The sequence below is a fragment of the Bison bison genome, unplaced genomic scaffold, assembly GCF_000754665.1.
Source record: "Bison bison bison isolate TAMUID 2011002044 unplaced genomic scaffold, Bison_UMD1.0 scf7180017864471, whole genome shotgun sequence".
NCBI lineage: Eukaryota > Metazoa > Chordata > Mammalia > Artiodactyla > Bovidae > Bison > Bison bison.
In genome coordinates, this window is record NW_011495032.1 from 23,613,361 (window position 1) to 23,628,609 (window position 15,249).

The following is a 15,249-nucleotide window of genomic DNA, read 5'->3' on the forward strand; positions in this document are numbered from 1 at the left end:
CAATCTTTAAGTAGGATAATTTATGGTGCTTCAGAAACAAATAGCTAAATATGAAACAACAGACCATTTTCACCAAACCATTCTAAATATTCCCTCCCTCTATCCTACCTAATCTATCCAATTCTTCAACAAAAACAAATACACAAAAAATAACCCAGGTCAAGGAGAAGTATTTGATAATGTCACTTTCCACGTCCTCTGTACAAACACAGAGTACACCCAGTCTGTCTTTTATTCAGGAAACATGTGGTCTCATGTCCCGCTGATGCTTCTCCACTTCATTTCATTTCATAGCAGTGCCTCCCAGCCCAGGGGTGAGGATTTGGGAGCCATCTGCTATACACATGTGCACACAGCAACGCCAGCCTGCTGGCTGGGGCAGACACTCGGTAGTGGGTGGGTCATTGGTTCCACCCTGCACTGATTTCCTCATAGCTTCCTTACATCAACAGTAATGGTAGTTCACACTGACTAGATATTTTACAGATTATCTCACTACTCATTCCTACAACTCTATCAGGTAACTACTATGATTTTCTTCATGTTACTATTGAGGAAACTGAGGTATAGTAATTTACCCAAGGTCAAGACTCAAGCCCAGACCATCTGGCTCCAAAGAAGTAATAACTGCCTCCTAGAGAGAAAAGAACTGATTCTCTACTTCTTAAAAGAAATGTGTGTTTTCATAACTATATTAAAGGAAACCCAAATACTTAACTGACCTCCTTAAAACAGCCAGCCATAGAGTGAAAGAACAAAGTGACTCAGGATTTAGGAATATTACTTAAAGGAATGTTTCATAACTACTCATTCCCTTCCCCTGCGTGATCCAGTCCTCTCCCCATCTCCAAATCTGACTCAGCATTTCATGGACTCCAATAATACTGACCATCCTGGATTTCCCTCCATCTCCCAGAGATGGTTCTGCCCCTCAGGCTGACCCTCAGCCAATTGCACTGTCCACAGAAAGAATTCCAATCATCTGCCTCAGGCCAGTCCCTGCTCAGATGGTCAACGCCAGAGACCCCACCCTCCTTCATCGCAGGGACTCCTCTGGGCTGTTCAGGCCTGGAGAGCCATGTCTGCCCATTCGCAACAGCACCAATGACACGAAACTGCAGAATCATGTGACCTCCACTCCCAAAAGCACAAGCATTTCTGACCCTTAAACAGAAGTCCTCCATCACCTTTTGCAGTAATAAATATCCTTTTCTGAAATGGGGCAGATTCGGGTAACCAAAAAAACACAACAGAAGATACTAATCTTCCTTTCTTGCCTGGTTGAACATGTTCAGCCTTCAAATGTCCCAGCTTTTAGAAAATGAATTTCTTCATTTCCAAGACTAAAGGCTGCTTTTAATAGTCCAGTTGTCTGGCAGTCACTCCGTCACATGCAATGATAAAATGTGAATCACTTTAATTTCATTCACCATTTGAAACTCAGCCTGTCAGCTACCTGGCCCATGTAAGGAGGCCACATTTTCTCCCAAATCTGATGGTTTCATGGTAAGATTAATAAATGTCTTCATGGATATAAAGCATGTACTGATTTGTACACCCATCAACTAAATGATCACAGTCAATGTGAGAGTGACCTCTCATTTTCTAAAATATAAGTATTTTAGAATGAGTATTAAAATCAGAGATCAGATCAGTCGCTCAGTCGTGTCCAACTCTTTGCGACCCCATGAATCGCAGCACACCAGGCGTCCCTGTCCCTCACCAACTCCCGGAGTTCACTCAGACTCACGTCCATCGAGTCAGTGATGCCATCCAGCCATCTCATCCTCTGTTGTCCCCTTCTCCTCTTGCCCCCCACTCCCAGCATCAGAGTCTTTTCCAATGAGTCAACTCTTTGCATGAAGTGGCCAAAGTACTCCCAGGGCTGATCTTCTTCAGAATGGACTGGTTGGATCTCCTTGCAGTCCAAGGGACTCACAAGAGTCTTCTCCAACACCACAGTTCAAAAGCATCAATTCTTTGGCGCTCAGCCTTCTTCATAGTCCAACTCTCACATCCATACATGACCACAGGAAAATACTCATTCTAAATATCACCCCATATTATAATCTATATTTCATATTACAAACCTCATTTGCATAACAAGTATTTTTATCTTCATAAAAGTCACATATGTCCATTATGGAAAAACTAGAAAATGCTGAAAAGAATAAGATTAAAGTTAAAATCAGCCCTAATCCTGCTAACCAAAAATAACCATAATAACTATAACATAACCATTTGGGTTATGTGTATATATATTTATAAATACACACATATGCACACTTTTAACCACATTTTAAATCATATAGGGTTTTTTATTTATTTAAAGTTTTATTGTAGTTTAGTTTGCTTACAATGTTCTGTCAGTTTCTGCTGTATAGCAAAGTGAATGTTATACATATTCATATAGGTTTGTATATATATATATATCCTATTTATATACTCATTTTACAAAATCGGGATATCCCTAATAGAAATATTTTAAAATATTTGAATAGTATAATGGGGAGTGACTCGGTTGAGCCTGCATTCACAAGAAATCTGGATTGAGAAGATCATTTTCCCATGCAACGTCACTCAAAAAATATAGTTGCTTAAACCCAAAGAGAAAATACCTGGCAAAAATTGTTTATCCTCCAAACTTATCATCTTTATTTATAGCCACTGGAACAAGTTTTAGAGGCAGGAACAGGGCAGAAGTTTTAACTTCTTAATACCAACCCTCCTGTTATTAAGGTTACTTAGAACATGTTGAGAAAGACCATTTATCTTTCATTCTTATCCAACCCTCAATATTCCTAGCAATTCCACTGACCTCACGTATATCTGAATCAATGAGAATACAGCCTTCTTCAAATTCTTGACAAGACTTGGGTGACCCAATGGTTTCTCTCTTCTAGCCTACAAACCTCCTCAACTGTAGGTCAGCAGAGAGAGAACAATTAGAGCCAGACTTGAGTGGAGCCTCCTGAAAGAGACAGCGAGGAGGAAGTCCTGGTTCTCAGTTTAACAAAGGGAACCAGAAACACACGAATATAGATTCTACTGCCACTTCCTGTCCCAGGAAATGTCAGTATTCCTCCATCCATATAGTAACACAAACCGGAAACCTTGGACTTGGCTCAACATTTCTCTTTCTCATACTCAGTAGCTAGTCCCTCATCACACCCTGTCAGTTTGAGCCCCCAACAATCTCTTCCACCAGTCATGTTCCTGTTGTTGTTGTTCAGTCACTAAATAATGTCCAGCTTTTTGTGACCCCATGAACTGCAGCATGCCAGGCCTCTCTGTCCTTCACTTTTTCCCTGAGTTTGCTCAAACTCATGTCCATTGAGTCAGCTGCCATCAGATGCCATCCAACCATCTCATCCTGTGTTGCTCCCTTCTCCTCTTGCCCTCAATCTTTCCCAGCATCAGGGTCTTTTCTAATGAGTCAGTGCTTTGCACCCTGGACTCTGCAGGTTTCTAGGTTGCAGACCAGTTACAGACCTCATAACTGGTCTGTAGGCTAGAACAGAGAAACTGTTGGATCACCCAAGTCTTGTCAAGAATTTGAAAAGGGCTGTCTTCCCATTGATTCAAGTATACATGAGGTCAGTTTATTTTCCTCCATTTCTATTGACTTCATGTCTAACCACTATGTCATTCATGCATTAAACATTTATTGAGGATCTAATACATGCCTGGCATTAATCTAGGTGCTGAGAATACAGCAGTGAATCAAACAGAGAGTGATCTCTACCTTCAAGAAGCTTACTTTCTAGAGACTCTAAGTCCAACTTCCATCTCTCTAGCCTGGGTCAAAGCAGCCTTGTAACTGGTCTCCCTACACCCACTGCCACCAGAGATGTGTGGTATGACAAACATGATCGTGTCCTTCTAGCATGTACACAAGGTGAGAAATTTCCCATCACTCTTAGGATAAAGATAAAGCTGTTTATGTTGCCCTGCCAAGCCTATAAACCTGCAGAGTTCAGCCTGGCCAGCACTCCCCCACTTCTCCAGCCGCACGAGGTACCCTACCTCGTCTTGTCTCTCCACCTCAGCTACACTTGCTTTCATCTGTCTGTTCCACATGTCAAGGACAGAGGCCTCCACCAGCTCTTCCTGCTGCTTGGAATCATCTTCTTGCTTTTCCTCACTCAGCTAATCCCCCTCCTTACCTTTCATGTCTTATTTAAATTCAAGAAATTAAATGATATTTCCCTTCTTCCACAGTTTGAGGTTCAGGAGTATAGTGGTGAACTAGACTCACAGGCACCTCTCTCTAGCTGTTTACAGCATAGCAGAGAGGGAAGATAATTGCTGTAAAGTATAAGTGCTTGCCCAACTCTGGGTTATCCCTGAGTGTCAATGGGACAAACTTTTGTAACTTAACCTTAACCTTTTCTTACAGTCAAAGGGGTAAGAGATGAAGCCCAGCTTTGATCATTCATCCTACAATCCATTCATTCATCTAGCATACTTACTCAGCCCTTTCCATGTGCCAAGCACTGCTCGGAACTAAAAAAAACACTGAGATAGTCAGTCTCTGCCACATGGATCCTACATTCTATTGGTAAAACCAGACAGTCAACAAGTAAAGAAATACACAATATAATTTCAGGTGGTGATAAATATTGTCACACAAAACAGAAGAGTAGGCGGCTAGCATGTGATAGATTATTTTAGATTATTAAAGAAGCTTTCTCTGGAGTATTCATGTTTGATCTGAGGCCTAAATGAAGTGGAGGAACAAGCATGAAGCTGGTAAGGGTGTATTCCAGGCAGAGAATAGCCAGTGCAAATGCCCTGGGGCAGTTCTGATCTTGCCTCCCTGGTAGAAAAAACTTACAACTGAAAGGCTGCAGCTGTTGTTTTCCATGGCAGAGAGATAAAAGAAATAGAAATATGTGGTCAAGCCACTCTATCTTCACATCTTTGGGTGAAACCTGAATAGTTCTTATCCGGTCAGCAGTTTCCTAGCAACTAGCCTCTATCACAATGCAGATCTACTGCTTCAGATCTTTAGAAACTGTTGTTCATTCACACAGCAGGCCTCCTAAAATTCTTATAGCTTGGCTCTTGACCAGTTTTTTTGGCACAGTAGAGCAAATTTGAACCTGCATTAGAATTTATTGAGATGGCCCAAAAGTTTCTTCAGGCTTTTCAAAAAGTTTGTTCGGGTTTTTCTGTGAGATGTCACCAAACGAAATTTTTGGACAACCCAATACATTTGCTCCAACTACAATGTAGCTTTTTAGTTGACATATGTAAGGATTCACACTGGCATACAACACTGTACTATGAAACAATTTTTTTTAGAAACAGACACTGATACTCTTTGTATTTGGTCTGTGAATACTTTTGTCAAAAGACAATTTGTTCTACAAGTAAGAAGGTGAGACAGTCGGAAGGTCTGTATACTAGAACATGAGCATTGGAAAGTCCCAGATCTCTTCTTTTAATAACTTTCTTATAACCACAAGGTAAATAAAAACCAGTGTATAGCTACTTCTTCAACAGAAATAATGGTTAAACATTCTGTATTTTTCCTTTGGAATTAAGTAAAATAATGCATGTAAAAATACTGTGTGAATACAAGTCACTACGTAAATATTACAGTTCTGGTCTCCACCAAATATCCATAACTGCTAATGACCTTTTTTCAAAATATGCCTCTCCCAGAGGCTTAAAAAGACTTTCCACATTAAATCAAGCTGACCTGCTGAGGGCAGGAAAAAAAAAAAAAAAAACAGCCCTTAACACTTAGCAGCCACTTTCATGGATAACTGGCTTTAAGCATCAGTGAGAAGCAGGCATTGGTAAGAAGCCTGGAGCTTTTTTTAAAAATCTTTCATCTGCACCCAGCGGCCAAAAGGGACCTTGGTTCCTGGACCAGGAATCAAACCCATGCCCTCTGCATTGGTAGCATGGAGTCTTAACCACTGGACCACCAGGGAAGTCCCTGGAGCATTTTTGTTGTAAAAAGTTCTACAAATTGAATAATCATATGAAAAATTTTTTTGACCAGTATGACAAAAAAAAATGTATATGACGAGTGTGGTTACCTTGATTACAGTAGTTAATTGTTGCTCTTATCCATGGGTCCTTTCTCAGGGGGTTCCCTCCTGGTCAGAACAGTGTTGCTGGTGTTAGTTTCTGCTCTGAGCTCAACAGAGCAGCCTGGCTCAAACAGACACCATCAGAAATATCATTCCTATTCAAAATTTCCTTTTTAGTGATGGGAGAGAGAAAATTGTAATTCTTGGGAAATGTATTTTGTAAAGTCATTTAAAATAGGACAAGGAAAAAAAGAGGACATTTCCTTTAAAGGTATACAGAAAATGCCTAATCAACACTTTCAAATTAGGACTTTCCTTAGAAACAATTATTTCATTAAAAAAACAACTTTATGATTCAGAGACATGAAGGAAGCCACAATCTTAAAAATTAGAAAAATTATGCTTTCTAGAATTTGTCCTGCCCTGTAATTCTATAAAGTTGGCAAATGTCTTTTTTCTGAAGACCTTTACCTTGTCCACTTTGAAAACCTAAAACATAACCAGTTCAGAGAGAGCAGGAGGGAGGAGTATTAAAATTAAAAGATACAAAAAAACTACTGGACTTCCCTGGGGGTCCAGTGGTTAAGACTCCACAATCCTAAATGCAGGAGGTGTGGGTTCAATCCCTGGTCAGGGAATAAAGACCCCACATGCTGTCTGGTACAGTCAAAAAAATTTTTTTTAAAGATACAAGCTACTATGTATTGGGTTGGCCAAAAAGTTCACTTGGGTTTTCCCATAATAACAACCCAATATAAAATAAATAAGCAACAAGAATATATTGTACAGCACAGGGAAATATAGTTACTATTTTGTAATAACTTTAAATGGAGTATAATCTATAAAAATGTTGAATCACTATGTTGGACACGTGAAACTAATAAAATATTGTAAATCAATTTATACTTTGATTTGAAAAAAAACTAGAAAAAAAAAAACCCTAAAACAGCCTCCTTTCACCTACTCTTCTCCCTCTACCTCATTAGGACCCATGTCTCATTTTCCCTCCCTGCTTCTTTTGCATTTCTAGGTGCACACACTCTGTGAGAGTTGGCAACATTAAAAGTGCCACCTGTTTAGCTCAGCAAAGGAAGCCCTTCCTGACGATGAAAGAGGAAAGGCGTGTGAGCATTTCCTGTGCTGTGACAAGCCTACTTTACTTGCACTGTTCTCAGCTGGTTTGCCCCCAAATACTAGTCCTCAATCCCATATCCTACCCACACACAGGCTTGCGTTCCTCTGAGCAGGGGGAGATGTACTGCCAGTCCTACAAGCCTGTATGCCCTTTCCTTATGGTTTTGGAACCTACTCCAGCAACGTGTGGAAACATGCAGTATCTAGCCTGTTCTGCCGGAAGCTGAGCCACAGACGATCAGCAGGACCTTAAAGCAGCACAGTCATGCCTCAGTCACATGGATTCTGTGATACAGAGCACAGATACAGATCGCACGACTTGGGCTACTGCAACAGCTTCCGCAGAACACTGAGCCTGTGATCCTGCTCCCATGAGAGGCACACACAGGCAGATAGGCAGGACACACACATACACACACACACACATACACACACACACACCTTCACACACTCAGACAGGCATGAACTCGCCCATTCTTCACCACCTCCTCCTCCTCCCTGCCTCTCATGGTGTCTTGGAAGACATTGAACATGCTTGTTCCAGGAGGCAACACGTGGTAACACTTCATACAGTGACCTTTCTTACTGCTGAAGGGGATGATCTGATACTGTTAGTGAATATGTATTTTTGCATCTAAAAATTCTTCTACCTGGTCTCTGGAAAGTTGCTCCTTTAGTCTGGCAAAACTGGAGGCATCCCTCAGATTAAGAGAGGGAATAAAGGATGCAGAATGGGAAAAAGGAAAAAGGCAGCCATCCTTTCCAGTCAGGGAAAGGAGTTATGACACAATTTCTTAGCTTTGTGATTAAGATATGGCCCTGGAGTCAAAGGCACTGGGGTTGTGATCCCAGCCCTAATTTTTTTTTTAATTTGTTTTTAATTGAAGGGTAATTGCTCTACAACATTGTGTTGATTTCTGCCATACATCAACATGAATCAGCCATCCAGCCTACTTTTGATGATGCATTTAACCACTTATAATTTAATTTCTTTATAAAATGGCAGGAAACATTCGTGGAGAGAATAACTCTAGTTTCCTTACAGCGTTGTTAAAAGGTTTGAATAAAACACATGAAAAGCATTTAGCAGCTGTCACACGTGGTAAATGGTCAATACACACTGATGATGATGATGACTGGGTCAGAAGTCCCCAGGGCTACCTTCAGTTCTGATGACTCAGTGATGGACTCACAGAACTCAGAAAGCTGTTATTCGTGGTAATGGCTTATTACAGTGAAAGGGTATAGATTAACATCTTCAAAGGCAAAGGCACATGGGGCAAAGTCCAGGAGAGACCAGGTGAGGCTTTCAGGTGTCTTCTTCCAGTGGAGTCACACAGAGAGCCACCTGCTTTCCCCAGCAACAATGTGGAAGAAGAAGATACATGAAGTATTGCCAGCCAGGGAAGCTCGGCTGAGCCTTGGTGTCCAGGAGTTTATTAGGGATCAGTCACATAGGCACAGGTTGTGTGCAAAGCTGACCTTAGTCACTCAGTGTCCAGCCCTTCCAGAAGTCAAGTGATATTATTAAGACCTCAGGTAAACAAAGGCACTCTTACAAGGCAGGATAGTCCAAGGGCTAGGGTGTTACTCCCAGGAGTTGGTCAAAGGCTAACCCTTTCTTCGGAATGTGCAGCGTTTGGAAAATGGAGGCCTCCTGAGTTCATCCTTTCCTGCACAATGAGGGTGATGAACAATCCTGGATTGATGACACTAGGCACTGAAATCAGTGAGCCTGGGCACAGATATACTTCAGAAGGTTTAGCTATAAGTGGAATCAGTCTTGACCACCAAAGTCAATATATTGCCTTAGTCATAGCTATCAAGAACCAACAGGGAGAAAGAGGAAGAGGGAGAAAGGGAATGATGGCCCTAAACAAGGGAGAAGTGAAAGAGAAGATCATGAAAGGCCAGCGAAGATCTGTTTACATCCCAGAGCTGAGATCCTTGAGGGAAAAAGGGAAATTGGGTCCTTGCTCAAGAAGCTAGGGAGTGGGTGAGACCCAAGAAGACTGGGGTAGCAAGAGAATGAGTACTGATCTGAGTCCCAAAGTAGAAGAGTACCCCAGGAACCCAGGTCTGGTGACAAGAATAGGAAACAGGTTTTTGGAGAGACTAAAATTTAACAGAAGAGTTGACCTGAATCTACCTCAGACGAGACTGAGGAGCTTTGTCCTGCATCCAGCCCAGTCCAGGTGGAACAGGCTGACCCTAAATAAGACAGCCAAGTAAATCCTAGTGCAGCAGTTAGGTTAGAGAATCAGGGAAGTCCCTCTCAGGAGGGCAAACTAGCCCTCTGTTTACATTTCAATACAGTTTGAGAGTAAACAGTAAGAATGGGGCTGCTAAAGATATCCTGACACGCTAGGAGTTGGGCTGTGTTTTTGTTTGTGGTTTTCTGTCCTCTTTTTGTGTTGTGTTTTTTTTTTTGTGAAATAAATATCAGGAGACAAGCTTTCTGAAATCTTCATCACTTTTCATTATTTACAGAAAGTTTTTTATGTTTTTAACACTTTTGTAACTAAAAGTCAACTCTTTAAACAAAAACATGAACGCAGAGGAGGCGGGAATGTACATTCTGTTTATTCTGCTTTGGGGCAAACCCAGCAGAGAGAATTCTGCAGATGGGAGCTGCGGACCAGAAGGAAGAAGGACAAATAGGTTAAATTCTTGGGGCTTCTAGCCCAGAATAGAGAAATGGGCTGGAGTTTAACTGGAGCCAAATCACTTGGCTAGGCATGTAGACAGGGCTCTTCTCAGATCCCTGCAAAGGAGTCTGGGTCTGTAAACTACAAGCAACTGTCAGCCTAACCACTGTGCCCTTCCCATCCTCCTCCCACAAAGTTTTTCGTTGGATTTATAATTCTTTTGGGGATTCACATCTGAGAGGCAGAGAAGATAGGTAAAAAATCCAAAAAAGTCAAAGTGTCAGTCGCTCAGTCACGTGCAACTCTTTGTGACCACATGGACTGTATCCAGCCAGGCTCTTCTGTCCATAGAATTCTCCAGGCAAGAATACTGGAGTGGATAGCCATTCCCTTCTCCAGGAGATCTTCTCAATCCAGGGATCAAACTGAGGTCTTCTGCTTGCAGGCAGATTCTTTCCCGTCTGAGCCACCAGAGTGTACCCTCTTAATTAGCAATGTAATGATCAGCAGAGATGACAGCACTGACCGCCTATCTTTTCAGAGTTGTCATTTGAAAGGAATGGTACAATCCCATTCCCCAGGAAAATCCTGCTGCTTCCCATCAGAAACATCTTTCAAAACCTACAGATTTGATATCATTTTCCTGGTGAAATATTACAAAGGTATTATGATGTTTAGTATTTAATTTACTTTCTTTCTTAGATCCCAAGAGATGATCCTAAGACATTTAAACCCTGGTCTATCACCGTAGCATAACACTGCTGTCATTGCCTTAAAGGTAAGATCAATAAGCTGAAAGAGAATTACTCAAAATGACAAGATCAGCTAGTCCAGTGGTTTTCAAGTTGTGTTCTGTGATATCTTAGGATTGCACAAGTGTGTAAATCAAGTTTCCTTTTTAAACCCCTTTTTTAAAATTAATATTTATTGGAGTATAGTTGTTTCTTTTTTAATCTTATCCAATATTTTCAATATTTATTTATTTGGCTGCACTGGGTCTTAGCTGCAACAAGCAGAATCTTTTAGTTGTGGCATTCAAGATCTAGTTCCCTGACCAGGGATCGATCCTGGGCCTCCTTCATTGGGAGCATGGAGTCTTAGCCACTGACCCATCAGGGAAGTCCCTGAGTCTTTAACTATCTTCCTTTACCTGCAATTTCAAATTTTTGCACTCTTCAGAGTAGCATATGTATTTGCTTTATGTGCTGAACATTGACCTTACTAAATTTATTCCACACTAAAATCATATATGTGTGTGTGTTCCCCGTAACATTTTAAATCTCTGCTAAAAAAGTATCAAAACTAGATATCCTTAATGGCTCAGTGGAAAAGAATCCACCTGCCAATGCAGGGGACATGAGTTTAATCCTTGGTCAGGGAACCGCCTTGGACCAACTAAGCCCGTGTGTCACAGCTACTGAGCCTGTGCTCTACAGCCGGGGAGCCACGACTACTGAAGCCCTCCTGCCTTGGGGCCCATATTCCACAACAAGAGAAGCCACTGAAGTGAGAAGCCCAAGCACAATTAGAGAGCAACCCCAACTTTTCGCAAATAGAGAAAGCCAGAGCAGCCATGGAGATCCAGCACAGCCAAAAATAAGTAATCTTTTTTTAAAAACCTCTGATCTCATTTTATATGACCTCTCTGATTCTTATTTTATAAATGAAGATATGGAGGGCAAGAGAGAATAAATAACTCCCTAAATGTACTTATTCAAATCTGTGAAGCTTACAGTTCATTTTGTCAACTACTTATTGTTCTTTTCAAAGTTGAGATTTGTACCCCTTTATAATTATTATCTTTTCTTTTTTCCCAGGAGTTTCAGTTTTTCACAAGTGAAAAGATGGTTTGTTAATGCTAACTGGACTCCAAACTGATATTCTTGTACTGTTGTGTGGGGGTGGAAGACACAAAATTTAGAAATATTATTCAGATTTTATTATATTAAAAAGATGAATCATTACTTCCAAATTGTTGACTTAGACTTTCTAGCCTAAAGGCCACCAATCAAACACTGCACTTGTCACAGCAAGGAGCATAACGTTGATTTTTTTCTGAAGATATCATGTAAATATTGCTGTGAAAGCAAAATTTCCCTTTGTGTACCCATCCAATCTAACTAAACTAGTAATCCAGGTTACAATTCTACAATGAAAGATACTTCTCAGCAGATGAACATGTGATTAGTTTTCCCAGAGATGTGTTTGATTCAGTTGTAAGGACACCATAAAAGTCCTAAAGGTTTTGTATCATTTTGTTTTTACTGTGGAGTAGCTATGAGCATTGGACAGCAAAGGAATATTTTCCTCATGTAGGTCAGCTATGCAACTGGTTAACATTCTTTTGGAATTTGGAGGGGAAAAACAATGTAAAAACATTTTTAATATATTATCACAAAACCCTTTTTTTTTTTAACTTGGTTATGAAAAAGTATCCACTCTGTTATCAGTTTCAGAAATGCTTAATTGCTCAGTTTTCCATATATAGAAGTAGGTGCCATGGAGCTGGACCATAAAGAAGGTAGAATGCCAAAAAATTGATGCCTTTGAACTGTGGTGCTGGAGAAGACTCTTGAAAGTCCCTTGGACAGCAAGGAGATCAAACCAATTAATCTTAAAAGAAATCAACCATGAATACTCATTGGAAGGACTGATGCTGAAGCTGAAGCTCCAGTATTTTGCTCATCTGATGCAGACGACTCCTTGGAAAAGTCCTTGATGCTGGGAAAGATTGAGGGCAGAAGGAGAGGAGGGTGACAGAGAATGAGATGACTGAATGGCATCACCGATGCAATGGACATGAACTTGGGCAAACTTCCAGAGATGGGAGGGACAGGGAGGCCTGGTGTGCTATACTCCATGGGGTTGCAAGGATTCGGACACGACTGGGTGACTGAACTACAATGAAAACAACGTAGAGGAAAAGAATCCTGAATTGTAATCACCTTTATGCTGTAGTTAAAACATGCAGAATCCATCAGATTCCACTGACCTGCATTTTAGGGGCCTTCAGAGAAGGAGAAACCAGCATATGAATTAGGCCTCATTTGACCAAAAAGTCAGAGGGTAAAATGATGCTCTGTCAACCAGAAGTCATACCATCAGGCTCACAGTCATCTGCAGTGACTCCTGGAGTGAATGAAGGAGGGGAGGCTGAACTGAGAGTGCTGGGTATCTGGGGAAAGAAGGCAAAGATTGGGCATGTAGTCTATTCTGAGGGTCGTTGAAGACCATGAGCACGTCTTATTGAAGGGACTGGGATGTGGCTGTCCACAGGCCTGTCCAGTGGTGGGAGGCCCCACTGGGGCACAGGAGCCCAAGGGAGGAAGTGGGACAGGAGCACAGAGAAAAAGGAGACAGGAGCAGAAGGGTCATGGGCAGGGCATAAATGATACAAGACTCTTGCCCACTGGAGCAGGAGAGCTGGGAACTTAGTGGGAGTAGCCAGGGTGAAATAAGTTGAAAGTAATAAAGAAAAAATGTTTTGGCTCTTGAAAATAAAATCCTTAACTGTGTAATCTAATATGAATGTGAAAAATGCATGTGTTTTTATCATTTGTGTCATTTTAAATGATGATAAACATAATTTTTAAAAAATTTTGGCCTATTAGGGCTAAGGATTTTTCATTTGTCATGGTTGAGAACTATAAAGCACCAAGAACAGAGGGATCTGAATAAAAATTATTCATGTAAGTTTATGCACTAAAATCTGGATGGCATGGATATAAGTACTTTTTTAAAAAGACATATTTGAAACCACATCCTAAAAACCAGTTCCTTGAGCTCTATAAGGCTTGGTAAAGGATAAAACTTAAAACTTAACTAGAATTTTTGGATAAGTAATACATTCACACAGTTAAAAAAATATATGCAAAGGTGTGCAGGGCAAAGACTTATTCTAATATCACCATCTCATCCAGTTTTTACACAAGTGCAGGGTGTTAAGTGTTAACCATTTTTGTTAGCTACTTTTTACTTTTTTGTCTCCTTCAGAAATAGCTGGTCCCACAATGCCCAGTCACTCATGCCCATTATACCTGCTGGACCCACTGAGCAAGATGCTGTTCCCTTTCTCTGTCTAGACAATTCCACCCCCTTTTCCATGTAAGAACCCTGGTGCCCATAACAGTGAGAAACTGTAATCCTTGACACTCATCTGGACTCTATGAACCCTCCTAGTTCTTCCCCCGGGGTCCTGGGTACACAGAAGGCATTTGTATATTTGCCTTCAGAGCCTGGGTTCTCTGGGTGGGTTTTCTCTCATGTAAATGAAAAAATAGTCTGCCCCCAGCTCAACCCCGGAAACTGTGAAAAACACTTAATCAGTCTCACATAACTGGGTAGACAAGTAGCAAAAATTATGCCTTCTGATTTTCAAGATACCAAAAAGTAAAAAAAAAAAAAAAAAGGCAGCAATAGTTGGAGACAGAAAATAAAGGTATCTTCTGTCTCCCTACTCAGGTTGAATGAGTCAATATTAAGAAACCACGGATTGCAAAACGAGAGCGCTGTTTCCCTGGCAGAGTCACCGTAGCAGGACAGATGCCTCCACCCTCTCTTAACTCCACACTGGCCGACATCACTGCTAATTTTGCTCCAAACCATTTGGCACAGAGCTGCCAGGCCAATCTTTCTCAATATCTGTAACCATCCACCCTCCCTTGCTAAATGAGTAGCATGCAACAGGAGAGTTTCTTCTTCCAAAAAGGACTATCCAAACATCGGCAGAGTAGTCATCTGTCGTTTTTATCTGCTGGGGGTCTTTTCCTTTGGAAAGTCACCTGTCCTCCACCATGAGGGCTGCTGGGAAAGGCACAGGATAAGCTGGGTCAAGAGTCTCTCCGATGAGAATCAGACTCTGGAGTGAGGTACAGAAGGGTAAAGGATCTCACAGCCCTGGGCCACGTAGAGCACACAAGCTCCACTTACTGAGATCCTCAGATGGGCCCCTATTCCTACATATCTGAAGGCTGGCTTCTTCAGCCCAGCATTCAACTCTGTGAGCTAGAGGGTACCCTTTCCAATTGCACTACTTTCTTAAAAAAAAAAAAAGAAAAAAAGGGCAGGGGGCAGGGGTGGAATTCCCTGGCAGTCCAGTGGTTAGGACTTGGTGCTTTCACTGCTGTAGCCAGGGTTCAATCCCTGGTCAGGGAAATAAGATCCCGTAAATCGCATGACAAGGCCAAAAAAGAAAAAAAGGTGTTCTTTCCTAGAGCTGTTGCAACAAATAACCATAAACTGAATGTCTTAAATATGTATTTCCTCACATTTCTGGAAGCTAGAATTTTGAAATCAAGCTGTTGACAAAGCCTTGGGTTCTAGAGATGAGCCCCTCCTTGCCTCTTCTGGAGGCTCCTGGCATTCCTTGGCTTGCAGCTGCATCACTCTCTGCCCCCATCATCACACAGTCTTCTTCCCCG

The 15,249-nt window shown here is 41.4% G+C and overlaps 1 protein-coding gene across 2 annotated transcripts in view; it reads left to right on the top strand.

The window, feature by feature from the left end:
- LOC105003640 (aldehyde oxidase 2) overlaps positions 1–12,581 on the top strand; it is a 77,707-nt gene extending 65,126 nt beyond the window's left edge. For both annotated transcript variants that reach the window (XM_010860941.1, XM_010860940.1), the window contains 2 exons: positions 10,532–10,607; positions 11,647–12,581. In XM_010860941.1, the coding sequence (XP_010859243.1) occupies positions 10,532–10,585 (54 nt within the window). In that variant the 3' untranslated portion in view covers positions 10,586–10,607; positions 11,647–12,581. The remainder of the gene's footprint in view (positions 1–10,531; positions 10,608–11,646) is intronic.
- The last annotated feature ends 2,668 nt before the right edge of the window (positions 12,582–15,249 follow it).